The sequence below is a fragment of the Hyaena hyaena genome, unplaced genomic scaffold (assembly GCF_003009895.1).
Source record: "Hyaena hyaena isolate Hyena2069 unplaced genomic scaffold, ASM300989v1 scaffold_1190, whole genome shotgun sequence".
In the NCBI taxonomy this organism is placed as follows: Eukaryota; Metazoa; Chordata; class Mammalia; order Carnivora; family Hyaenidae; genus Hyaena; species Hyaena hyaena.
The window spans coordinates 405,171-431,093 of NW_024081827.1; the positions used below are offsets into that span (position 1 = coordinate 405,171).

The window sequence follows — 25,923 nt, forward strand, 5'->3', positions numbered from 1 at the left end:
AGCAGACTCCAGGCTCCGAGCTGTCAGCGCAGAGCCCGACGTGGGGCTCAAACTCATGAACCATGAGATTATGACCCAAGATGAAGCTGGATGCTTAACCAGCTGAGCCACCCAGGCACACCTTTTTTTATTTTTAATATGTGAATGTCTGCTACTTCGTGGTACTGTTTAGAGTCTCAAAATGACTCAAGCTACAGAGTTAAAGAGGGCTTCTCTCCCAGGAACTTATTTTCAACCTATCTCTGCATACCATGCATTCCCAGGAGGCAGAATTATTTATAGAACTTCCTATCAGTGTCATTTCTAAATGATGTTTCTTTTTCTCAAATGTTCATTGTTTGCCTCTAGCTATATCAGAGGTGCTCCAGGGTCACGCAGATGAATGAGAGTCGTTAACTAATAACCTTAGTGATTTTGTAATCCATCTGTGAATATGAACGAACACCTTGATTATGTTCCTTTGCTTAACTGCTCTGGCTCTAATGTCTTCCACAGCCTGTGTTAAAAATAAACATTCTAATAGGCTAATTTGTACAAGGGCGTGGAATCTGTATCGTATAAATGCATAGGGAATGGAGGAAACAGTAAGTGACCAAACCGCTACAATAAGACAACACAGTGGAATCCTTCGTAGATAATGGAATTATAGTCTAGGATATCTCATACCATGAGAAAATGTCGTAATATGCTTACCAAATAGGAAAAATTAGGAAGAAACTTACATGAAATGATCGACTTTATATTTTAGAAAAATCTAATAGTGGGGCGCCTGGGTGGCTGAGTCAGTACAGATTGGGAATTCTAGCCCTGTATTGGGCTCTGTACTGATGGTGCAGAGCCTGCTTGAGATTCTGTCTCTCCTCCTCTCTGCCTCCTCTGCTTGTGCTCTCTGTCAAAATAACTAAACCTAAAAATTAAAAGAAAAGAGAAACAAAAATGGAAACTGTTAAAAAAAAAAATCTAATGGTGATGTATGAACAAGGAGAAAAAGACACTGGATACACAAAAATGTTAACAGTGGTATTACTGGGTAAAGGAGTTATGGGCACTTTTTATTTTCAATTTTAACTAAGTATATGTTCCTTTTTTTGTATAAGTACATTTTTCTTTATTTAAGAAAAAAGGTTATAACAGTGAAAATGTATAAATGATCACCAAAAGCCATTACAAAAGGGTATATAAGATTTCTCTGTGAAGTCAGTTAGCCTCTGCTGAAATGTTAAAAAATGGATTTACTACCTCATAAAGTCTGAAATTCAATTGTTTTAGTCAAATATATCCTAAGACTATTAAGAAAAAAAAAAAGGTAACCTAAATATAAATTTAGTGGAACATCTTAATTAGATGCATGAGAAATTTTATGAAACGTCAGTTTTCTCTCTTGGAAAAGAAATTTCCACTTTCCCAACTACTAGATAGCTATGCCAGAAGACACTGGCCACCGGCCAGCTCGTCTTCATATTACTGGTCGGCTCTATTCCCGTGACCAAGTCAAGGATAAAAGCTTCCCATGATCGGACCTTCCGGGGCCCGCGGAGCTTGCCTCCAGCACGTGGGCCGGCTCCTCAGATGAAGCCTCAAAGTCCGTGAGTCAGGACTCCGCGACCATCAGGTTCTTGTGGGCAGACTCTCCCTGGACAGAAGGTTCTGATCTGTAAGGGGCACCTCTGTATTTACTTAGGGTACACGGCACCAACCACGGTGTAGCTGAAATTAAACTACAGTTTCCCCCATACAACTTCTCCAACAGATCACACAGAGATGTGGCTTGGGGCCTCGCTGTGTCCCCCGCGGGGCAGGCGGTGTGCAGGCGGACAGCGACGTCTAGCCCATCCCTGATTCCTCCCACTGCTTCCTCGCACAGGAGAAGAAAACGCCTGGGGAACTATTTTGCATTAAGGCAGCCTTAGATAAAAAGAGAGAAAAGACATCGTATTCTATTTGCTTTTATCTTTTCTTTTTCCCACTCGCCTGAGGTTCACGCTGTCAAAGAAGACAGGGAGACCTGGCAGACACACCCCGTGAGGGGCCGGCGATGCTGCCTCGAGTCCCAGGACTCGGCCCGGGGGTCTGTCATATCCCTGTCACGCGGCCACACACCGGCGTCACAGGTCGTGAAAGAGAAATGCCCGTCTCCACCGCGGAGTGAAATTTATACACTGCTTCTTTGCCCTTTTGTAATTTCTAGGCCAGCAGTCCTGATCATGATATTGCTTATGGAGGATATTTTTAGTTTTATTCCTCATGGGTCCAAACACCCACATTATTTCATTAAAAGGCCAGTTTGCTATGCTAGGCACTATTTCCTTGCTATGCTATCTAGATACTGTATATTTTTTCAAGCCAGATCATCAGGTCAGACAGTGTTTTGACGGATATAATTTATTTTTCAGTTAGATCATAAGCCTAAGGCATGGTCAGAGATGGAAAGGCCAGTGCTGCCTTTTATTTTGGAAGCCTCGTTTTGACGACAAACCCAACATCCAAGCTATTTCCTCATGAAAGGACCAGATCAGCAACGCTTCCATACGCACATCTCGGAATGACTGTTCTTCACCATCAGCTGTGGTCAGGGGCTTACTTTTTAAACTTGTGGACCTATTTAAGTCCCTAAATCATAAAGTTTATGAAAAAACTCTTGCCGGTCCAGAGGAGAATAAGCATAATTAAATATTTTGGGAGAATATTGAGTTCGTTTGGCATGTTTACCCTGAAAAGGAAAAAAATTAAGAAATGGATATTTAAATGCTTTTTAAGTTCTTCAGTGGTTGGTTTAGGAGAAAAGAGAGGAAGTTCTGTTTCTACTCTTAGAATAAGAATTCTACCCACACCCTCTCCACCATCTGAACTCTATATTCGGGGGCTTTATAATTCTGCTAGGTTTTTCCTCCTGGCCTAAATAATAATCAAACCAAGAAGCTTAGCTTTAATTAGGGGAATCTTTTGCTTTTTTTCTTCATAACACTGGACTGTCTTCTCAGTTGTGATGGAAGATTCTCAACATACTACTGAAAGAATCTACTACATTTTAACAACAATAAAATTCTCAAGACTACTAGAAGAAAATACAGATTGCTAGCCCCTGTTTTTAATAGCCACATACATAGACAGCAATTTTTGTGTCTGCTTCTCTTGTTTTTTTTTTAATCACAGCATTTTGAGCATGTTCCAGAGGACTTACTGTGGCTTCCTAACACCAGTGCCTTGCACAAGCACCGGGAAAAGCTGATTTAATAATGAGAACTACGTACACATGTTTTATTTCTAATATTTTCTATCACGACCATTTATTAGTATGCTATAGAGTGACGTTTATGGTTGAGCTCACAGCGGTGTTTTTCCACAAGCCAATTATGGTCACTTTTATTGTTTCGCATTCATTCCCTAGCTTCAACCAGAATAGCCATCCAAACTAAATTATTCAAAATGGATCATATCTCTGACACCAAATAAAAGAGAACTCCTGTCTTGCGGTGCTTTGTTAGAGGAATCCACTCAGCAGCGATGGGGCCTCTGAAACAGGAGAATCACCTAGAACCACGGAGCCCCTGCCTGCAGGGTGAGGGGTGCGGGTACCTGTGGTGCAACACTACGCCATCATCTTAAATTTGTGACTGACGTCTTCTTTTGGAATAATAGAAAAGTGGCTTATTTTGAACAGTTTCAGTGAGTTTGCTAATGAAAGTTAATTCTTGCTTGAAGAAATCCTGTAATAAATAAGAAGCACACTACTGGTGAGGGAGGACACACATAAAATAATCACAGTTCTTGGTTCAAACCCGTTTCCTCAACAAAACACTTTCCTTCATCTGAATGCACAGGGAACAACAAACCGCTCAATGTTTCCTGCAGTTCATGCATTTTCTGAAACAATGAATTTTAGAAAAATTGTTCTGTTGGGGTTCCTAACTAGGGGCACTGGCAATAGATTGGAAATTAACTTGTCAATAGGAGTTTGGCCTTAGTAAATGGGCCCCTGTCTACAGTGAGCTTCCTACTAGCAAGAGAAGCTGGAGAGGACTTGATGCATGAATTGGTCATATGGAATCACAAAGAAACCATTTGTGGGCCCTTAGAGGAACAAGAGTAATCCCTCCCTTGAGCAGCAGGAGGCCCAGGATGGGCCCCCTGGTCTCTATCATCTTTATCTGAGGGGATCACGCTGCCTTTGAAAAGTAGTGAGTATGAACTTATCATGGATTGACACTATTCCGAATTCTATGGCTATTGCAAAGGGCACTGTTTTAACTTTCCGGGGAAATTTTATCCGAGGGCATAAAACAGAGCAAGAGCGGACAGAGAAATAACTAAAACAATAAATAAATTCATGGCTTGTCCTCTTTTCATTTTAAAGAAAAGGAGGCATGGGCTTATCTTTATTTATTGATGACTCACTACTCTATAAAAATTTGATGCTTAAATACTTACATTTAAAAAATTTTAAGATTCAGATTTCTTGTTTTTCTGTTAGGAGAGTACTTTTATTTACTTAATACAAGGGAATCAACAAACACATTATACTTTGACATTAAAAAAGTATTTAAAAAAATAAACTAAAACTATTTAAACATAATCTTAAATATAAAGTTCTGTTGTAAATAAAAATATTTTTAAAATAACGAAAATTAAACAAATCTATAGATAAAGTCAACATCCATAATAGGCCTCAAAATCTTCTAGAGGGAGAAGGAGTGGGCCTGTTACTGTTATAGATTCACTGCATAACAGAATTTTTAAAAATGCACAGTAACCACCAGGAGCAGGTTAGAGGGCTTCTCAGTGTTATGAATAAATCAATTTCTGTTGAGTTAAAGACCTAGAGTAGCTGCAGGAAAGATCTGAACTGAACCAGGAGAAAAAATGACAGATGGTTCCTGAAAAGTAGTTTACAGATAGAAAAGGAGAAGACAGCTGTGCAGAAGGGAATGTAAGTCAGGAACTTAATTTCACTGCAGGGGCGCCTGGGTGGCTCAGTCAGTTAAGTGTCTGACTTCGGCTCAGGTCATGATCTCACAGTTCGTAGGTTCGAGCCCCATGTCGGGCTCTGTGCTGACAGCTAGCTCAGAGCCTGGAGCCTGTTTCAGATTCTGTATCTCCTTCTCTAACCCTCCCCTGCTCACACTGTCTCTCTCTCTCTCTCTCTTTCTCTCTCTCAGAAATAAATAAAACATTAAAAAACAAAAAAGAACTTAATTTCACTGCAGATCACATGCCGTCCCTGTCCACAGAGAACGTACAGTCTGGTAAGGAAAATGACCGTAGGAACAAGACCGGCGTGACTGATAGATCTATCGGAGAAATCGCCCAGAGTGTTAGAGAGGCAGAGGAGAGAAAGTACCTTCCTCTGAGACAGGATGGGAGAGCCCACCCCCGCTGACCTGATCATCCTGATAAGGAGGCAGAAACAACTGGGAACCTGAGCAGCTTCCCCCACTTCGGAACAAAAGAGAAACATACAAGAGTTAAGGAAGTGACATCCCAACGACCACGGAGTATCCATGGCTTTCTCTGATCTTGCTCATGCTCTGGAAGACGAGCTTCATGAACAGTGAAGTGGCCGAAGCGTTGGCCTTGAAAATCTCACCCCCAGGAGACTGACCTGAACACCTTTCAGGCTAACATATTTCAACAAGGGTGTGGAAACAGTTGTTTACTGTTGTTGTTGCTGCTGCTTTTTAGTGCAGGGAACAAAATAATTTAAAATATGTGTAGGTGTACATATGTGTGTGTTCTTGTGTGTACACGTGCATATGTGTGCATGCATATTTATGTATATACGTGTATGGTAACATGCGTGCGTGTTGGTGATGACATCCCTTCTTATATGTGACCTCTGTGCGCATGTGCCTCATCTCCCTGGCAGCGGTACGTTCCTTTGGAGCAGGGGTCACCTCATGTTCTCTACCGTATCCCCCACAACACCTCACCGCAGGCACATATGAGGAGGTAGCAGGATGCAGAAATTTAATAATGAGAAATAGCTTTGAGGTCATGTGGGCCTCGTTCAAATACCTGTGTGCCCCTGGGTGAGTTACTTGACTTTGCAAAGCCTTCTTGCCCTGCTCCGTACTATGGGATAACAATTCATACTTTTATTTTAATTGTAATAAAGAGAAAGTAAGAATTTAAAATGTGGTACAGTACTGGAATTAACAGCAGAAGGTGCTCACTAAATGAGTCAGTGGACTGAGATACTATTAATCAAGTGTGAATGACTTAAAATACCAATTTACAGGTATTTTTTGCTCATTGGAGCCTTTATTTACCCAATGACAGCAGCAAAATACTTTTCGTCCCCCTCAATTGCTTTACAGCCAGGACTTGGGTGCAAGTTTGTTTTATTTCACAAAATTTCTCCCACAAAGGTGGGAGTGTGGCAGATAGTTTCTTTCCCTCTCTTCTTCCCAAGGAAGGAAGGTATACAGTGAAGTCTGTGGCCAAGAAAGTGAGATCCTAAGGCTGGGATAGTTGGAAGCAATTATTCATATGGGGTGACTTAAAAGATTCGCTTGGGGCACCTGGGTGGCTCAGTCAGTTAAGCATGTGATTTCTTGATTTCGGCTCAGGTCAGATCCCATGGTTTGTGAGATCAAGCCCACGTTGGACTCTGTCCTGGCAGTTCGGAGCCTGCTTGGGATTCTCTCTCTTCCTCTCTCTCTGCTCCTCCCCTCCCTCAAAATAAATAGAAGAGTCTTCTTGTTAGAAAATTTTAAAATTAATAATTTTCTGATGACTGTAAAAAAAAAAAACATAATTTCAGTAACTAAATCCTAGCATGGGAAAAGATCTTACTACAAGTGTTAAGCCATCCCTGTTATATGTATCACTTAATTAAAATTCATAAAATATGTAAACTAAACTTCAGTTCTGTTTGGGGCTCAGAAAGTGCCCCCCTCTTTTTCTGATCACACATAAACACACTTTCTTCTCCATTTTATCTTTGTATTTTTTAAATGCAGACCATGGCTAAAGGTCATTGAGTGACCATGGGCCACTTATCCAGTATCCTGTGTCTACTCTTAATTTAATTTAAAATACACCCTTCAGCTTAGTATAGTAATCCTGTAGCATTTATTTCTAATATATAATTTTTTATTCAAGTATTTACTCTGTTATGCTCTAAATGGTACATCAATATATCTGATGGCAGCAGTGAGCTAGAAAGAGCAGAGCTGGGTACCATGTAATTTATATGCGGGTTAAAATTCAGTCTTCCCACAGCTTGGTTTAAGATTAACCCATTTCTTCTGGAGCTGTACCTGAAGTGTTTCGTTCTAGAACAACTCAGAGGCTGACACATTAATCACTATGTGGGCTTTTAAATAATACTGGATTCTTCTCAGAATCAATTCCTTATTCTGCATAATATATTCCTGAACTCAGGAATAAATGCAATTTGTTCAGGCTATGTTTATACAACCTTCTCTTTGGTTCCAATGAAAAGATTGCAAAATCGTCCCACATCTGTGAGAAGGGACTACAGTGGCGGGGGAAGGCAATCTAAATGACCTGATGGGGGGCACCTGGGGGGCTCAGTCGGTTAAGCGTCCGACTGCGGCTCAGGTCATGATCTCATGATTCATAGGTTCGAGCCCCGTGCTGGGTGGGCCCTGTGCTGACAGCTCAGAGCCTGGAGCTGCTTCAGATTCTGTGTCTCCCTCTCTCTCTGACCCTCCCCTGCTCATGCTGTCTCTCTCTCTCTCTCTCTCTCTCAGAAATAAATAAACATTAAAAAAAAAAACTAAATGACTTGATAGGGTTTGCAGTTCAGGGTTATTACTCCGTGCCCCCTTACCCTTCCAGATTCCATAAACGCCGACGTATAATAAATACACACATATGATAACTTACCAAAAAGCATTAAAAACACAAACGAAGGCCAGAAGAAATAATCAACTAAGGAGGGCAGTGATCGAGCTTCCTTTTATTATTTCAAAACCTACGGTCAATGAAAATCCTCAGGTTTCTTTCTTTTTTTAAAAAATTTTTTCCAATGTTAAGAATGAGAGACAGACAGGCAGAGAAGGACAGATACCATATGTTTGCACGTATAGGAGGATTAGGAGGAACTTAATGGAAGACCGTGGGGGAGAAGAAGGGGGGAAATGGTGGAGGAGAGGGAGGGAGGCAAACCATGAGAGACTCTTGAATGCTGAGAACAAACTGAGGACTGATGGGTGTGGGGGGGGAGGGGAAGGGGGGAGATGGGCATGGAGGAGGGCCCTTGTGGGGATGAGCACTGGGTGTTATGTGGAAACCAACTTGACAATAAACTTTGTTAAAAAAAAAAAAAAAAGCTTAAAAAAATAAAGTAAAAACTTGAATATAAAAAACAAAAACAAAAACAAAAAAACAAAAAACAAACAAAACAAAACAACAAAAAAATCCAAACAAACCAAAACCAGCATATGAATGCCTGTCAAATTATGGGCAAATGTGAATCTAGAGGGAGCCAGCTGAGGGCACGTTGTGTCCTTTAGGTTATACCTTGCAAATAGGTACCTGCTTCTGCATTTGATGGTGGTAGACTCATGATTGTGAATTTCCAAAGGCACGGTGTGAAAGTCAGCTCGATATGGCAAGTATAATATTGAACAGAGGTGAAAGTGGCTGGTCTGCCCAAGTAGGCACTGTCCTTATTTTCCTTTAGGACTCCATGAAGCTATGGACACTTGCTGAGGAGTGCTATCATTTCCAGTAAATGGATGTGTGTGTATTTGTGTGAATATAGTTTAAGATATATAAAGACATATAAAATTTAAACTTGAGCATGCATTGCTTTTTAGATTCCTGTTTCTTGTGATGGTAAAAGAAATTGTTGAAATGCACTTGATCTCCTTGTCAAAAACACCTCCAAATATTATCTGTCAGATGTGATTATTCCCATTTTAAGTTGGGGCAATTTCCTGTTAGTACATGGAACGTTGATTTTTATAGAAGTGCCAAACCTTAATAAAACAAACATTTTGGCAAAGTAAAAAAAAAAAAAAAAAAAAAAAAAAAGAATGAGAGACAGAATGCAAGAGGGGAAGGGACAGAGGGAAAGGGAGACACAGAATCCAAAGCAGGCTCCAGGCTCTGAGCTGTCAGCACAGAGCCTGACGTGGGGCTTGAACTCATGGACCATAAGATCATGCCCTAAGCCGGTCAGATGCTGAACAAACTGAGCCACCCAGGCGCCTCTCAAGTTTCTTTCTTGATGTGTAATCTGTTACCCTAGCTTCGGTGTCATATAAATAATTGATATCAAGTAATATTTATAAAATATGTGTCAAGTTAAAAGAGAAGAGTTTGTATCCGAACACATAAGTACCTGGGGCGCACTGGCCCGTATGAACCTACAGCGGGTTTTTACCACACCACTTCTAAATCTCTAATACCAAGTGACTGTAAAATGTTCTAATCTCTACTAAACCCATTGTTGGAACTATTCAGCTTAACAGAAAACTAACAGAAACAAGTGCTACCATTTCTCCTGAAATGGCTCGTTTCGAGGCTGCTCAAGTTCCTCTAAAGCAGGAGCCGGGAGAGGGGATCCTTCATCGCTGTCATCTCCCCCTTCTCGAAAGGAGCTCCTGGCCTCCATCTAATGCTAAAGCTTTCTACAACTAAAAGACACCATGTTTACATCCAGGAGGGAGTCATGAATACGTAAACAGGCGGCAGCCAAAACCACGTCAGGCCAGTGCTTTGCTGGCAAATGACCTCGTGCTTTTCCAGCTGCTGTCCTTCTGCGCAGCTGAGATACACGGGCTGAGGACTCTTGTGTCCAGTAAATCAGAAGCTAACGCTGTAAACAGTCTAACACCGACCTCCCGAGAGGTTTTCATACTTCTAACACCAGGAGCCCCACAAAACGCAGAGTTGCACACAAACTGATGTAGGTGTTCCAGACACATGGATGCACCAAAATCCGCGAGGAAAAGAAAATCGTAAACGGCAGCCACTGAAAGAATTAAATCATCTCCTCAAAGAAGTAGGCCCCCCCAGGGGCAAGAATGTGTAATAGAGGTAGGCCATCTTGGGTAAGAGAAGAAATTCAGTCTTCTGGAAAGTGTGTATTACTTTCTAACTTTGGGGACTCTACTTTGTCATATTTTAATATGATGTAAAATTTCTCTGTGGATTTCGTTATTAGATTGTGAATGGAAGTTAAATACTCTTAAAAATAACTATATTTGTGGACCTCATAGGTCCAGTCAAATGGCTTTCAAAACAAAACAATATCACCTCACCACACACAGCAAATATATTAGTCTATACAGCACAATCTTGAAGGAACCAAAGATTAATGTAGACTTCAGAGGCATCAAGGAGTCGGGAAGAGGAAAAGAAGAAGAGCAAGTATGTGTGTATACACTTTTTTTTTTTTTTTTTTTTTTTTACCAAAAAGGAACATTTGAAAATGCCTGTATGGATGGCCAGCCAACCAAATTTGAAATTAAGGGACGTTTAAAATTACTTAGGAAAATGATCCTATACAAATTATATTGATTTTAACTACTACTCTCTCAAACCTCATCCTTAATGCTTTCAAGACACATGGCATCCAGGCCATCCAAAGTCCCCCTGCCCATGCTTTTGTGCCTGTGCGGTCTTACATCTTGTGTGATCTCCTGCTGCTAAGTGCTCTCATCGCATGGGCATGCATACACGGCAGCAGAGGAGCCTTGAGACCAAATTATTCTTAGCCAAAATACAATGCTATTTTATGCCATCCTAAGAGACTTGGATATAGGATTACAAACAGGGAACAGAAATATTATCCTAATTGGGAAGGAAGTTGCTCCATCTTAGAGAGCTCAACCAGGGAACCATAAGTACTTACCGCAGGAAGTGCTTCATTGTGCCTGGTTTGATTAGGTGTTATCCACACTGTCCTCAAGTAATTGCGTCCAAATTTGCCTCTGTCCGTGAAAGTGTCAGCTGTGGGAACAAATTTAATATATTTACTGTTAATAGAGCTGGAAATCCCAAACCTGAGATTTCTGCTTACCTTAGTGAGCAGACAGAAAGCATCCAGAATATTATCAACTGAACTGCTCACATAGCAGTCAATTTGGTGGATGGAGATAATAGCCAAAGGCTTTTACTTAGTAGTGACACAGTTAGTCTTTCATTGTAAGTCCCTTGATGGGAAAATAATTAGTTCCATAAACAATCTCTTTAGTAGTAAGCTTTTTCTCTATTTTGGGTTTTGTTCCTATACTTTTAAAATTTATCTTATTTTTACTTTTTTAAAAGAAGGCTCCACACACAGTGTGGGGCTTGAACTCATGACCCTGTTATCAAGAGTCAGATGCTCTACTGACTGAGCCAGCCAAGTGTCCCTGTTCCTATATGCTGAAGAATAGTGTTTGTAAGAAAAACAGAAATGAAGAACCGTACAATTAATGATCCTAATTTCCAGATATTTGGTGATCTTAAATCTGGCAGCCTCAGCCTTCCAGAAATGTCTTTAAGCTAAAAATTAGGTGTTAAAGAGCCAAGCGCTCCAAACAAATGAATGCTACATCCCCATCCCTGTTCTGCCTTCCCCCCTCCACCGTGAACAAAACCGTGAGATTTTCTATCTATTCTATGTCCAGCCCTTTCCAGTTTCTAGTTTGCTTTCACAAAGTCTGCAGGCTATTGGTTTCCTTGCTCGCGACAAGGAGGAAGCAACATTGCAAGTTGGGACGAGATGGAAAGGTACAGACCGGCGGAGAGGGTGGCTGGAACCACAGAGAGAGGAGACGAGCACAGCCCCAGCGGCCCCGGCCAGGCGGCCAGGCAGGCAGGCGAGGAGCTGAGTGTACGGACGGTGGCTGAGGGCGGAGGCACAGCTACCGGCCAGACAGCCCGGGGATGTGGGCAGCTCAGCGCGAAGAAGAGCCAGGCTTCCGTTAATACATATGCTTCTGTAGCTATTCCACGCACGCTTGGAAAAAGTGTCTGCACGTCAGCTTAAGACTGTGGCTGCTTCTGCTAGGTGAGGCAGGGTTTAGGACTGGGGGGAAGGCCACTGGGGGAAAATGACCTTCAACTTCAAGTGCTTTATTTCTTAACATAGATCTGAGGGAAAACAAAGCAGAAAAACATTTACTTATTTTGTGTGGTGGGAAGATACATTAGACTTTGTGCTTTTTGTGGCTTCTAAAAATGAATCCAGAATCCAGTGTTTAATGAAAAATTGTTCATACCTACCCAGAGACCAGATGGCAGGTTTGCATACAGATTACAATAAAGGGAACCAGGGCTCCTTGCAGAAATAGCTGATTCTCGGGCTGGGGTAGGGAGTCTATAAGGGGAGCCCGAAGTGCCCTGTGCCAGAAAGTAAGGGAGTGCTCAGAAGACAACCAGGGGAATGTCAGGCAGACACAGAGCCAGCCGAAAAGCTCCCAATCCCCGATCGCCAAAGCTGGAACAGTTTAAGTTACAAAATAAAGTAGTATCGGATCATTGCCCCAAGTATAAAATAAATATCCATGATTACATACTGATATAAATAAATGTCTGAATAAATAAGTAAATAGGGGAGAATATATAAATCTCTTGTACAAACAAATTCCAAATAATTTATGTAGATACTCTGCCCTCAAGGAGGGGAGCCTCACTCTCAGCTCCTTCAATGCAGACTGGCCACAGTGACTCCCCAAGTACAAAATAGAAGGTGAGGTGGGAGGCGGGGATTAGTGACTTTGCACTAGAGAAACCTGACAAATACTACCTCAGCTAGGTGAGCAAGATTCACCTCATGGTGACAAATCACGTTGACACTATGTGCCCCCGATATGATGCAACGAAAAGGGCACTTGACCTCTGTGGTCTTCCTCCTCCAAACTTATAACCTGGTCTAATCATGATGGAAACATGAGACAACTTCTTATTGAGGGATACTCCACAAAATACCCAACTTTACTCCTTACCAATACTCCTCATAACTCTCCAGATCACCAAAAAGAAGGAAAGTCTGAGAAACTGCCATGGCCAAGGGGTACTGAAGGAGACATGACCACTAAGTGTGATGTGGTGTCCTGGAGGGGATCTTGAAACAGGAAAACGACATTAGGTTAAAGGCTAAAGAAATGTGGGGGTGCCTGGCTGGCTCAGCCAGAGGAACATGTGATTCTTGATCTCAGGGTTGTGAGTTTGATCCCCATGTTGGGTGCAGATATTTCTAAAACATGAATAAACTTAGGGGCGCCTAGGTGCCTCAGTCGGTTAAGCTCCGATTTTGGCTGAGGTCATGGTCTCCTGGTTTGTGAGCTTGAGCAAATTTGAGCCCTGCATCGGGTTCTGCACTGATGGTGTGGAGCCTGCTTGGGATTCTCTCACCCTCTCTCTGCCCCTTCCCCACTTGCACTCACTCTCTTTCAAAATAAATAAACCTAAAAAAACCCAAGGCATCAAGAAGGCTATGTTCTTGTCTGGAAGCTCTGGGAGAGAATCTGTCTGCTTGCCTTTAAAAAACAATTAACAAACTTAAAAAAAAAAAAAACCCTAAGGAAATCTGAATAGCATGGCTTTAGTTAATAATTAGGTATTAATACTGGGTTCATTAGTAATGTAATGTGTTAACAATAGGGAAAACTGGGTGCCCGTATAAGAGAACTCTTTGTACTATCTTTGTAACTTTTCTATAAATCTAATACTGTACTAAAACTTAAACAATGTTAGTGCCTACTCCGCTCTAGACACAGAGTTAGGTACTAGGGATACAAGTGAACATGTGAGGCATGGGTTCCATCCTCCAGCCCCACCAGCCTTGAGGGAGGGAGAAGAGAAGACGATACAGAGAAACAAATAGGTACTTAACCACAATATTACAAGTGGAAATAAGTGCTGTGATTGTGAGTATGAGAGATGTCTACCTTAGACGGAAGGGTCAGGGGTTCCCCAGACAGCACATGCAAAGTCCTAGAAGCAAGAGAATACACAATGTGTAGAGGGGAATGTTCTGTATGACCAGGTTGTGCTTATAAGAGGGACAGGTAAAAAGGGTTGACAAGATACAGAAAGGCAAGAAAGTCTCAAATCATCAAAGGCTTTGTAAGCAGTATTGAAGACATTCAGGTCATGATCTCACGGTTCATGGGTTCGAGCCCCGCATGGGGCTCTGTGCTGACAGCTCAGAGTCTGGAGCCTGTTTCAGATTCTGATTCTGTATCTCCCTCTCTCTCTGACCCTCCCCTGCTCATGCTCTCTCTCTCTCTCTCTCTCTCTCTCTCTCTCTCAGAAATAAATAAAACATTAAAAAAAAAAAAAAAAGAATTGAATGAACCAAAGCATGTAAGGTGCTTAGCACAGTGACAGGTATATAACATGCACTCAATGAGCTGATACTCATTAGTATTAATATTTTACTTATTATTTATTAAATTATAATAAATTAAATATTTATTAAATTCTTTTCTAAAGTAAAAGGTCATTCTGTCAAATGAAGAATCACTTAAGAATCTGCTTAGGTAAATCCTGGCAAGTTGTGACCTGAACTGGGCCACCGACAGTCGTAGTCGAGAGAAGTGCACAGAAGTGGGAAATATCCAGAAGGTAGAATCAGCTGGACTTACTGGTTGGATGGGAACAGTGAAGGGATGGAAAATAATAATTAGTTCCAATTATCTGTCCCCCAAACAGGAAACAGAGACAACGATTAATTCTAATTATGTGTCCCCCAAAAAGGAAGCACCAAAAATGGCTTTGGGTGGAAAGCTTGTGTAAATGCTGTTTAACTCACTGCTTGCTGTTTACTCATTCAATAGCTTCATTAAAATGTTTCCTATAAAAATTTCCTGCTTTATTTTTTAAATCCAGCTTTGTTTTAAAGAAGGCACACTTGCCAAAGTCCCATTTACTGTTAACTAGATAATCTGTGCAAAAGGGAGGAACATGCAACAAATAGTTGGTGTGCAAAGTATGATACTCTGAGCCACTATGATTTAAAAAAATGTCTTGAGAGTTGCTTTTCCCTGAGTAGTGCTGAGTCAATCGATTCCTTTGTAGCCAAAGCAGCACTTTTCAAGCACTGGACAGGGCCGGAGGGGTCAGGGAGAAAGGGAGGCTGGTGTGCATGGCGCTCTCACAAAACGGCAGCCCTGAGAGACTTCCCAAGTATTTTACACACCTGTCGGTTGACCTTCACTCAGTTCATGAAGGCGCTCGCCTTGTCTGTATCCATCTCACTAATTGTAAAACGCTGATGTTCACTCTTTTGCTTAATTCAGATTTATTCAGGTATTACTTCCGTAAAGTTTGCCCTGCTGTGGTCAGCCACCTGTTTCCCCGTGTGCAGGGACAGTGTGGGGACGGCTCTGGCTGCCGTCTCATCCCTGAAACTGCCTCTCGAGAGGGGTGCGTATCCAGGCGGGCGCCACAATTACCTGCTGTGTTTTCAGTCCCTCCTACTGTTCCGAGGTGACGTGCTCCGTGTTTCTTTCCCCTCTGGACTACGTGCCGCTCTCGGGCCCCGGGGACGCCCACGGCCTGATACGGCGCCTGGCACACTGGGGGCTCAGTGTGGGTTTGTTGGGATGAACCCTGAACCCTTCTAGAGAAATGCACTTCTTTAACAGCCCTCCTAAAACAAATGAAAAACCTCCCCACTGGAAGAAAAAGAAAACCCCCTAGATGTTTTGTTTTGTTTTGTTTTGTTTTAAACCAAAATATATGATCAGAATCCTGGGTCTCCCGATCTTCAGTTTACGTGCAGTGATGCGTCTCCACGAGTGTGAGGACACTGCCCTGCCCCGCTCCTCAGGGAAGGATCAGATGGCTGTGCCCGGAGCATCACACACCTCCCGAGATCAGGTGGCACTTCAGGGCCGAGTGTGGGCTTCGGTCCCTCTGTACTTTTATTCTCCAGCTGGGAAGAAAGGGACAGCGGGCGTGGTCTGCGGCTTTGAAAACTCCTGCTCTCTCCTGGTATCCCGGCCGCTTTGAGCGAGCAGCCCCCTGGGGGTCTTTGTAGAGAACCTCGTGGTGACCCTGCCTCTTAGAAACCAACTATCTACAGAGCATCCCAGGGTTTGAATTTGACACTCAAGTAGAGGGAACAGAAACACTTTCTTTAAAATCATAATCCCTACGTGAGACCAAAAAAGCAACGTATGTAGCCTTCAAATTCTAACTGACTGAATCCTCCATAGCAACCAAAGTGCTTGTGGACTCATATTTATGTGTAAATAAAAGACAACCCACAAAGTAAACAGTGCTCCACTCTCATAATTTGCCTAATCTGGGTCATCCTAGTCTGACCCTAGTTAGCTAGGGTCAAACTAGCTAACATTTACAAAGTGTTTACCGGGTACTAGGCAGCATTCTAGGACCTTTGTATCCGCTTACCTCACAGTCATTCTATGCAATGAATAGTAGTTAGTGTCTCCATTTTACAGTAGGGAAAATCGAGGCACACAGAGGTTAAGCAACTTTCCGTGGTCACACAGCTACTACTGGCAGAGCTGGGATTCCCAGCCCTGCAGCCTGGCTCCTGAGACGCTATTAATCACGCCCCTGCACTGGCTCCAGAAACCAGGGAGGGAAAATTCTGGATGGACAGAAGAGTGAAAGAAATGAATAGTGCATTCAATCCCAGCTAAAGTGCAGAGCTGGGGATCACCAAGGCCTGGATGTCCATCTGCACGTGAAAACTCAGTGTTCCCTGGGGGCGAGCTAGGGCACTCCTGAGGAGTAAGGGCTACTCCTGCACTAAAATCACCCTCTCTCCTTTCCTGAAACAAATACACTGCAGATCTGAAAGTTTCCCAATGAGAACACTTTATGGGAAGTCACACAACAGAGCCCCAGAGGGTGGGCTTTATATTCCTTCCTGAGACCACATTGCCAAGGACATCTGAATCCTTGGTAGTGTAACGCCGACGGAGCAGGCGGTACCAGCACCCTTCCCCTCAGAGTCACCCTTGGGGAAAACCCAATGACACGCAAGCTCCGGGCGCAGACCACCAGCGCTGTGATTTCACTCTCCCCAAAGTATTCTTTGAGTCATTTGATCTGTGACAGAGATTTTCTCAAATCAGCATTTTCTCTTGGTTTGCTTTCAGCCTACCTCTGTGTGTTTTAGTTTTCACTCTGCAAATGAAAATATTTGTTTACTGGTATTTTTTTTTCACTGCACATAAAATCTGTCTAATGGTTGATAGAATAGTCCAAACCTACCCTAGGGGGTATATACTAACTTGAATGAGATTTCCTGAAGTCACTGAAAAGCAAAATAAGTCCCATCCCCCTTTAGAGTTCCCTAATTGCTTCTTGTTTTCACCATACAGCACAACTAAGGAGAAAAAAAACAATCAAACGGGTCAATCTCAAAATATGTCACTCTAAAGTTTTTTATTTTATTTATTTTTGAGACAGAGAGAGACAGAGCATGAGTGTGGGAGGGGCAGAGAGAGAGAGGGAGACATAGAATCCGAAACGGGCTCCAGGCTCTGAGCTGGCAGTCAGCACAGAGCCCAACGCGGGGCTCGAACCCACGAACCGTGAGATCATGACCTGAGCCGAAGTCCGACGCTTAGCCGACTGAGCCACCCAGGTGCCCCTATGTCACTCTAATCAGAGGATGAAAATACAGGCCACTTACCCTCCCTCGTCCCCACCCCGTCTGGATTTAAAAGATAGAATTTTTTTAGCAGTAGTGAAAAAAGTCCATTGAGCATTTTGGGGGGGGGGGTGTGGGGTGTGGGGAGGACACCCACCGCTTTATGTTGCAGATGATAAGTTCAAGGTCAGCAGTATTGAAATCATGAAATCATTTGCCACCGATTTAATTTCCTCACTTTGAGCTTTTCTTCTTATTTCAGTTGAAAGAAGAAAACAATAGCACATTGAATAAGGTCCAGAAATAATAAGTTTTACAGTTTTCTCCCCTAAAAATATGCTTGATCAAAAGCCACTTTGGGTATCAGAAGAAAGCCTGTGGCTAATTTGGTTCAATTCCCTTTATTCTGTGTCCTGATTATACTATGTCACTTTATATATTTTCTAAAAGTATTTGAGAAAATTTTCCTGATGACAATAATAAACTCCAAGTAAGTGATCTTAACCTATGGGGAAACTTCCATTGCCCTCTTGAATGGTCTCCGAGTGTGTTACTTGTGCCCTGCTGCAGTCTGAAGAAATCACAGTGGTGCCACCCCTCCATCAGCCACGGACAGATGCGGGACTCTTGCAGAAACAGATATGGGCCCCTCTTTTCCACCCTTTCTTCCGCTTTGGCTATATGTCTCGGTGGGGAAGGTAGATGGAAGAGAAAAGTTTGAAGCTAAGGTAGTTTCAAGACACAATCTCTTCGGGGCGCCTGGGGGGCTCAGTCGGTTGAGCGTCCGACTTCGGCTCAGGTCATGATCTCACGGTTCGTGGGTTCGAGCCCTGCGTTGGGCTCTGTGCTGACAGCTCAGAGCCTGGAGCTGCTTCTAGTTCTGTGTCTCCCCTTCTCTCTGACCCTCCCCTGCTCACGCTGTCTCTCTCTCTCTCTCTCTCTCAAAAATAAATAAAACATTTAAAAAAAAAAAAGATACAATCACTTCAAAATTCCTCCAAACAAGCACGTCCCTGTGGGAACCCAGGCAAGGGCAGCGAGGGCCGGGCATAGAGAGTGGTGGGTAAGCCACCCGCCATGTGCGGGGCTGGGCTCTGGCGGAGCCGCCTGCAAAACACAAGGACACAGAGGCCGATCTTCTTAAACCCGGCGGGCTAAGCACCCGGCGCAAATTAGGTGAATACATAGGCCTGAACTAGCAAGTTCAGGTAGTGGCTAAGTTCGCATCGTGCTTCCTGCTTGTCAAGTCCCAAGAAGCACTGTGTCCGTGTGAGGGAGCCCTAGACAAGGGGGGACTCCGTCTTCAAAGGACAGAACAGAGTCACGTACCATGTGGACTAGGAAGGGGGGGCGGGGGAGAGAAGGGAAAGAAAAATTTCTAAGGCAATTTTTGAGCATCTGAAACATGTAATAAACTGCATGTTACAGGTATGCAGATGAGGGAGAGAGCGAGCAATATGAAAATCCACCACCCCGGAGAAGCGCCAGACCGTTCAGATTACGCGTTTACATTTCACACACGCTGTCCAGCATGCCTCATGAGAGGTATAACGCTCGTGCGGAACATTCTCCCTGAGGGCACATTCCAGAACCTTCCTCCTCTGCTGCTTGGCTTGAAAAGTGCTCTGCTGACACTCACGAAAATGGCACCTAGGAAGGTTTTCTTTCCCCTTCTTCGGGAATAAAACACTCATCCAACGTTTATTTTTGTGATTTATAGCAGTGGAGGCCCCTGCCAGCTGCACGATCCACGGCTGCCTGCAGATACACTGATGATCCGCTTTACAGGCACAGTGGTTTTTCTGGCTTTCCCCGTGGCTCCTACGTGTCTGCACTACTGTCAGGAGGGAGCCAAGCCAAGGGTGGGGAGGCGGAACTGGTAACACTTGTCTGTCTTCTTTAAGGACATTTCAAAATCTAGGTATGAATCCATTTTTCCACAAAAATACTCCGCGTGGATTTTGGACATTCTCAATTATTTATTTGAGTTTGAAAGGTTAAATTTTTAAAAATTTAAGTTTTATTTATTTATCCTGAAAGATCGAGTGTGTGTCAGGGAGGAGCAGAGAGAGGGGGAGAGAGAGAAAGAGAGAGAGAAAGAGAAAATGCAATCAGGGGAGGAGCAGAGAGAGAGCAAGAGAGAGAATCCCAAGCAGGCTCCACGCTGTCAGCGCAGAGCTGGACACGGGGCCCGAACCCCTGAACCGTGAGATCATGACCTGAGCTGAAATCAGGAGTCGGATGCTCAACATACTGAGCCACCCAGGTGCCCATACAAGTCAAATTTCTAAGTAAAACTGCAATAAAAGAATGGTAAACTTATATCTGCCTAAAAATTAAATGGATATGATTTTGTCAATCTAAACCGATACTTTTTACTAAATTTTTTCTTTCATATAATGAAAATACAGTGAGGACATCTGCTAGAAACACTTGACAGGAAAATCCAGGCGAATTGGGAAACTTCCAGGGGCCTGGAGGCAGACAGGAACCGCGCCCCTAAGGCCGTCACTGACCTCGGTCCCGGGATGAGGGCATAGCATTGCTCACCACGAGAAGCAGAACCGTTAGGTTGGGCTGAGGCAACAACTCACAGTGTAAAACACATTTTTTAAAAAAGCAATTTTAAACTCCCTTTAGAGCCATGACTTATATGCACGACTTGATCAACGTCTGCTGAGTACATATTATTTTATTCTTTCCGATGGTATTTCATCAGTGCCATCAAGGGTAAGTTGCACCATTATGTCATGCATCCTTAAGGAAGAATAAAATGTTGCTAATTTGATGCAGCCCGATTTCAGTGATTTAGAGGGGAAAAAGTCTTAGAATGGATGAAATATAGTAAGACTGAAGCCACCTACTTATTTCCAAATTCCAGGCCATGATGTTTCTGCGGAAGATTCCATTGCTTGGGGACAAAGAGCACTAACGCCCTGTGGCACATCACACCAGAGGAATCTTATTCCCCGGCCCTGATGTTTCTGTTCAGCTTAAACCAGGCTAAGTAAGTAATTCCAGGATCTGTCGTAGGTTGATAACATATGAGCAGCTCGCGTCCTCCTTAACCCACCGGAGAAGCTCCCAGCCGGTTACTGCACAGGCTCTGGGCCCTGTTCCCTTCCCCTGTCGCAGCCCCTCCTTGATACACGCAGCACGCACCGTTCACACACACGTGCACGTTCTCACACGCACACACGGGGCTCAGCACAACTTCATGCTCCGGCCACAAACATCTCAGGAGTGGTGAGCACGCCTCATCTACACCACGAGTGAAGGAGTGAGTATGGAAACGTTTCGTGGAAGGCAGAGCAGTGACTCGTGCAAGCTCCCTTTCTTTACCTTACCTTAGCTGATATGCTCTCGTGTGATGCTGCTTCTCTGTTTTTGGCTTCCACGCTCCCCCTTCTGGTTCCACCTACTTCACATTCTTCTGCCTTTTAAGTGTAAGTGTCCCCTAGCATTCCATTCTTGACCCTTTTCTTCCTCTTGACTTCTTCAAAGTCACCTTCTCTTTTGGGACCTCAGTGAAGTCCAACAAGTCACTTGCCCAAGGCCAGACAGCAGTTGGTAGGAAAAGACCTCAGCTCTAATTGCTAGTCAATAAACATGTTCATTTATTACGTTCAGTTCTTCCTAGGCACTAGAGACACAAGATAAACAGGATATGGTCTTTGTGCTTAGGGGTAGGAAATCTAGCAGATCTCACACATGGCGTCTCAGGCCTTCCTGAAGTCAGTGTAGAAGCTGTGAGCCATCTCAGGGGCGCCAGGCGGTGCCGCTGCTCAAGCCTCCCACTCTCGATTTCAGTTCAGGTCACCATCTCACAGTTCATAGGATTGAGCCCCACGTCAGGCTCTGACCTAACAGCATGGCGCCTGCTTGGGATTCTGTGTCTCCCTCTCTCTCTGCCCCTCCCCCACCTGTTCTCTCTTCCCTGCCCCTCAAAATAAATAGACATAAAAAAGAAGCTCTGAGCTATCTCAAATGAAAATACATTTCAGTATGTCAGACTAAACCGGACTATCCTCTGAGGCAAGGGTTTATGGCAGTATTATGGATTTTTCATGGATGTGCGACAAAATTCTGATCAGTGATTACATCAAATTCTCTTTTTTAGGGGGAGCACCTATTATGTATAGCAGTGTGTGTGAGGCGGGATACTTGGTTAAGAAGGTGATATGACTAGGTTAAGAGAGTACGAAGATTTACCGTGGGTTAGGGGACCAGACGAGCAACAAACAAGAATGGTCGTTGTGGAAGATGACACAGGCAGCATGAGGTCCTTACTAAGTAGTAACTGTCTCGCTGCAGTTATTGCTGCTGTAGTTGACAGTATTTTACATCTTTAATCCTTTTTAACTTAAAGCTTCTGTCATGGACTTCCATTTAAATATGGCCAAAAAAGGGGCCCCTGAGTGGCTCAGTTGGCTGAGTGTCCGACTCTTGATTTCAGCTCATGTCGTGATCCCAGAGTTGTGGGACAGAACTGTGCATCATTGTGGGACTGAGCCCTGAGTCAGGCTCCAAGCTGAGTGTGGAGCCTGCTTGAGATTCTCTCTCTCTCTCTCTCCTCTCTCCCTCTCTCCCTCCCTTTCTGCCTCCCTCCCCCCCGCCAACCCCTTTGGCCCTCTGCCCTGCTCACACTCTCTCTCTCAAAAAAAATTAAATTAACAAATAAACATGCAAAAAAAAAAAACTCCCCAAAAAATCCCACTGACACGAGAATAAAGAAATCAAAAAGGCATAAATCCAAAAGGCTAAGGGCCACAGAAGCATATGTGAGGTATCAGCAGATTTCTAGAGGCCAAAAAGGATGGACAGGTGGTAATTTCTTTAGCCTCACTGATTAAGTGAGCAGTGAGGGAAGTGCTCCAAAGGCAGTACAACTAAGAATACAGAATCGTGGTCACATTCAAGAGTTAATGGTGCCCAGGGCCTCTCAAAATGGTAGTGTAGGATGAAGTCAGCACAGGAGGCGTGGTGGGCATTTTTCACAGGGAATAGATAGATCTCCTTCCCCATTCTTGGAAAGCAAGGATAACTGCTCTCCGTCCTGTCAGAAAAGGTGAGGTTTGCTCTTGAAGAGGTTGAGCTAGGGAGGCTCTGAACTTCTGGACACAAGAAAATGAGGTTGAACGGCCATACTGAATACAAGGCGCTTAAATAAAAGTCTACATGATAAATGTGAGATTTATCCAGTCTTCTTCTTCCACTCAGCTCCCTGAACAGAGGCAGCAATAATGCTACTCCCCAGGCTACTGGGGATTTATCCCAGGAAATTACCCAGCTCACAGGTGGATCTCCCCCAGGGAGGCCCGTAACAGGACTGCTGTGATGCCATATGGCCAAGGAGCCCCACATGAAGCTTCCAGTCAGCGTTTTAGTGCCTCAGTCTTAAATGTGAATAGATGGCCAGGGATTATCAAAGAGTCAGGGAATGTTTCTAACTTAATTGGATTACAGAGACTCAAAGAAAGGTGAAAAAAGGGAGAATTTGGAAGAAACAATGCAGAGAAGAAAATATCAATACATCATAGTTTTTTCATAGATATTAGATACTACACTCATGAAAGAGGCACATGAAACAATAAAAATTCACATTAAGAGAATAAGAAAAGGTTCTTGGCATTTTTTTTAAACAACAGAAATGGAAGTTGAGGAAATCTGAGAAGAAATTGACAAAAAAGATGAAAAATGGGAGAAAAAGATTCAGTATTCAAACAACAGAAATTCCAGAGAGAAATAAAGTGAAAAAGTATGTGAAAAAATTATTGAAGAACTGAGGAACCTGAGTCTCCAGATCAAAAGGGCCCACAGGACACTCCGCTCCTTAAGGAACAGAAGAGCCTCAGCAGAGCATACCAGTGTGCACTTTCACAACCTAAATGTATCCAGTGAGGGGATGAAAACAAACAGTTCACATACAAAGGGATAAGAATCAGAGTGTGCAGTTTCTCAGAGGGTACATGGAAGCAAGAATAAAAATTCTGAGGAAAAACTCTCCAACTCAGATTTCTATACCCAGCCAAAATATTAAGTATGAGGAGAGAATGGAGACAAGTTGGGACACACAAGCCTTCCATGTACCTCCCAAGCATGCATTTTTAGGAGTTTCTGAAGGAAACATTCTACCAAAATGAAGGGAGAGAATGAGAAAGACATTGGACCGAGGAATCAGATCCTACGTTTGAGAAAGGGGAAAGGAATTCTCAGGATGATGGTGCATGGGGGCTTAACAAAGGATGTCTCCATGAAAAAAATGAACTGACAGATTACTTGACAATTATATGAGAGATTACTTGATAGATACTTATGTGATATTTTAAGGGATAGGTTTTACTTTGCTAAAAGCAGAAACTTAAATGTAAAGAAGGTGACATACACCAGATGGTGCTCTTAGATTCCTCAGGTCCAGTGCCCTTAAACTCTGTGAATTCATACAGAAAAGAAAGATGGGAGAGAGGGAGAGAGAAAGGAAGAAAAGAAAAAGAGAAACTAAGGCTTCAGGAGCCAGAGAGCTGCCTGCAACAGGTGGACAGATTCAAAAAGCCCATCTTCCTCCTAGAACAGTATCCGACTAGGCTATAAGTAGCACGTTGAGTGCTGGATGTGACCCGGATGAAGATGCACTGAAAACATTCAACAGGAGAGTCCCGGAGTTTGTGTTAACAAATGCTGGCAGGGTTCAGTGTGGGCGTCCCTGTCATCTAACCGCCTGTCCGAGTCACTTGTTAGTGATTCTGGATCCTCCTTTGGGGGCCAAAAGCAGAGAAGGCATAGATAGGACTTTTCTGAAGATTGCTTTGGAAATGCCAAGAACAGGCATATATTTAATACAACTTCTCAACTAGAGAACACATTCATATGAAAGCTACAGAATGGAAAAATCAAGATCAACACTATTCAGAGCTGCAATATACCCTACCAACATCATATTTATTTATTTATTTTTTAATGTTTTATTTATTTCTAGGAGAGAGAGAGACAGCGTGAGCAGGGGAGGGTCAGAGAGAGAGGGAGTCACAGACTGAAACAGGCTCCAGGCTCTGAGCTGGCAGTCAGCACAGAGCCCGACGCGGGGCTCGAACCCACGAACCGCGAGATCATGACCTAAGCGAAAGTCGGACGCTTAACTGACTAAGCCACCCAGGCGCCCCTCATATTTATTTCTTAAAAAGAAATCAGTGGACACCAAAGTGGACCTAATTTGCTTTTCTTTTTAAAAACCTCCAAAGATAAAAACAGCTTAAAACCTAATTAATGAATACAAAATCTATTATTAAGAAAAAGATGCCACAAATTATAGCTGTATTTTTCTAGAATGTAATAACGGTATTGTGAGTATATGTTTTTGAAGAGTCATTATATTTTACAGACACCTACATAAATACATACAAATGGCATGACATGTGTCTAAGATATGCTTCAAAATAAATGGGGTGGATAGACAGTAGGTTAGAAATCAAATGATACTGGTCATGGATTGATGATTATTGAATACTGGGATCCATTATACTATTCTGTCTACTTCTGCATATATGTGACATTTTCCAAATAAAAACTTACCAAAAAAAGAAAAAAAGTCACCATCAACAAAATTGAGAATCACTATAAGCATGTTAGGTATTTTTCCAGCCAAACCATGATGATTAATATCTGACTCTGTTCACATCAGAAGTTAGAGGTAAATCTATGACTCTTTAACAGCTTTGGGAGAGTACAACGAAAATGAATAGGAATTTGGCATCTAACCCATTTCCATGACTGACTTAGTTCTTGTAAGGACTTTACAGCCTCGACTCTAGAACTCCCATGGTGTTAGGCATAGCCATCATAAAATATTTACTTAGCTTGTTTGTTAGTGGTTAAAAACAGTGTATACCAGTGACATCTTATATTTGGTGAAATCTGGTAGATGGGCTTAGGAGAAAAAGTGGCAATTAAAATATGACACACTTTTATTAAAGTGTCATATTTATTAAAATATGACAATGTTTCCTAGTTTCATAAATGTTAAGGTGAAAAAAGTGCCTCTTGGAATTTCCCCCCAAGCATCCTTTAAAAAAAAAAATGTTTATTTGTGTGTGTGTGAGAGAGAGACAGAGTATGAGCAGGGGAGGGGCACAGAGGGAGGGACACACAGAATCTGAAGCAGCTGCAGGCTCTGAGCTGTCAGCACAGAGCCCGACGCGGGGCTTGAACTCAAAAACGATGAGATCATGAGCAACTGAGCCACCCAGGTGTCCCTCCCCGCCAAGCCTCCTTTCTTATCCCAACCCTCTGTCCCCACAAAATGGTACCTGCCCCCGTCTTGTCTGATAGTGGTGTCCCTACCTCCTCCGGCTTGTCCCATAGCACTGATTTGCAAATACCAGCTTCGTCTG

At 43.1% G+C, this 25,923-nt stretch overlaps 2 protein-coding genes across 4 annotated transcripts in view; one reads left to right on the plus strand and one right to left on the minus strand.

Annotated features, from left to right (window-relative positions):
- ELMOD1 (ELMO domain containing 1) overlaps window positions 1-25,923 on the minus strand; it is a 64,600-nt gene that overhangs the window by 30,655 nt on the left and 8,022 nt on the right. For all 3 annotated transcript variants that reach the window (XM_039222825.1, XM_039222824.1, XM_039222826.1), the window contains exon 2: window positions 10,829-10,926. In XM_039222825.1, the coding sequence (XP_039078756.1) occupies window positions 10,829-10,845 (17 nt within the window). In that variant the 5' untranslated portion in view covers window positions 10,846-10,926. The remainder of the gene's footprint in view (window positions 1-10,828; window positions 10,927-25,923) is intronic.
- The window catches only part of ALKBH8 (alkB homolog 8, tRNA methyltransferase), a gene marked incomplete at its 3' end in the record, with an annotated part of 88,033 nt that continues 82,064 nt past the window's right edge, over window positions 19,955-25,923 (plus strand). The window contains exons 1-2 of the mRNA XM_039222831.1: window positions 19,955-20,266; window positions 20,418-20,543. The remainder of the gene's footprint in view (window positions 20,267-20,417; window positions 20,544-25,923) is intronic.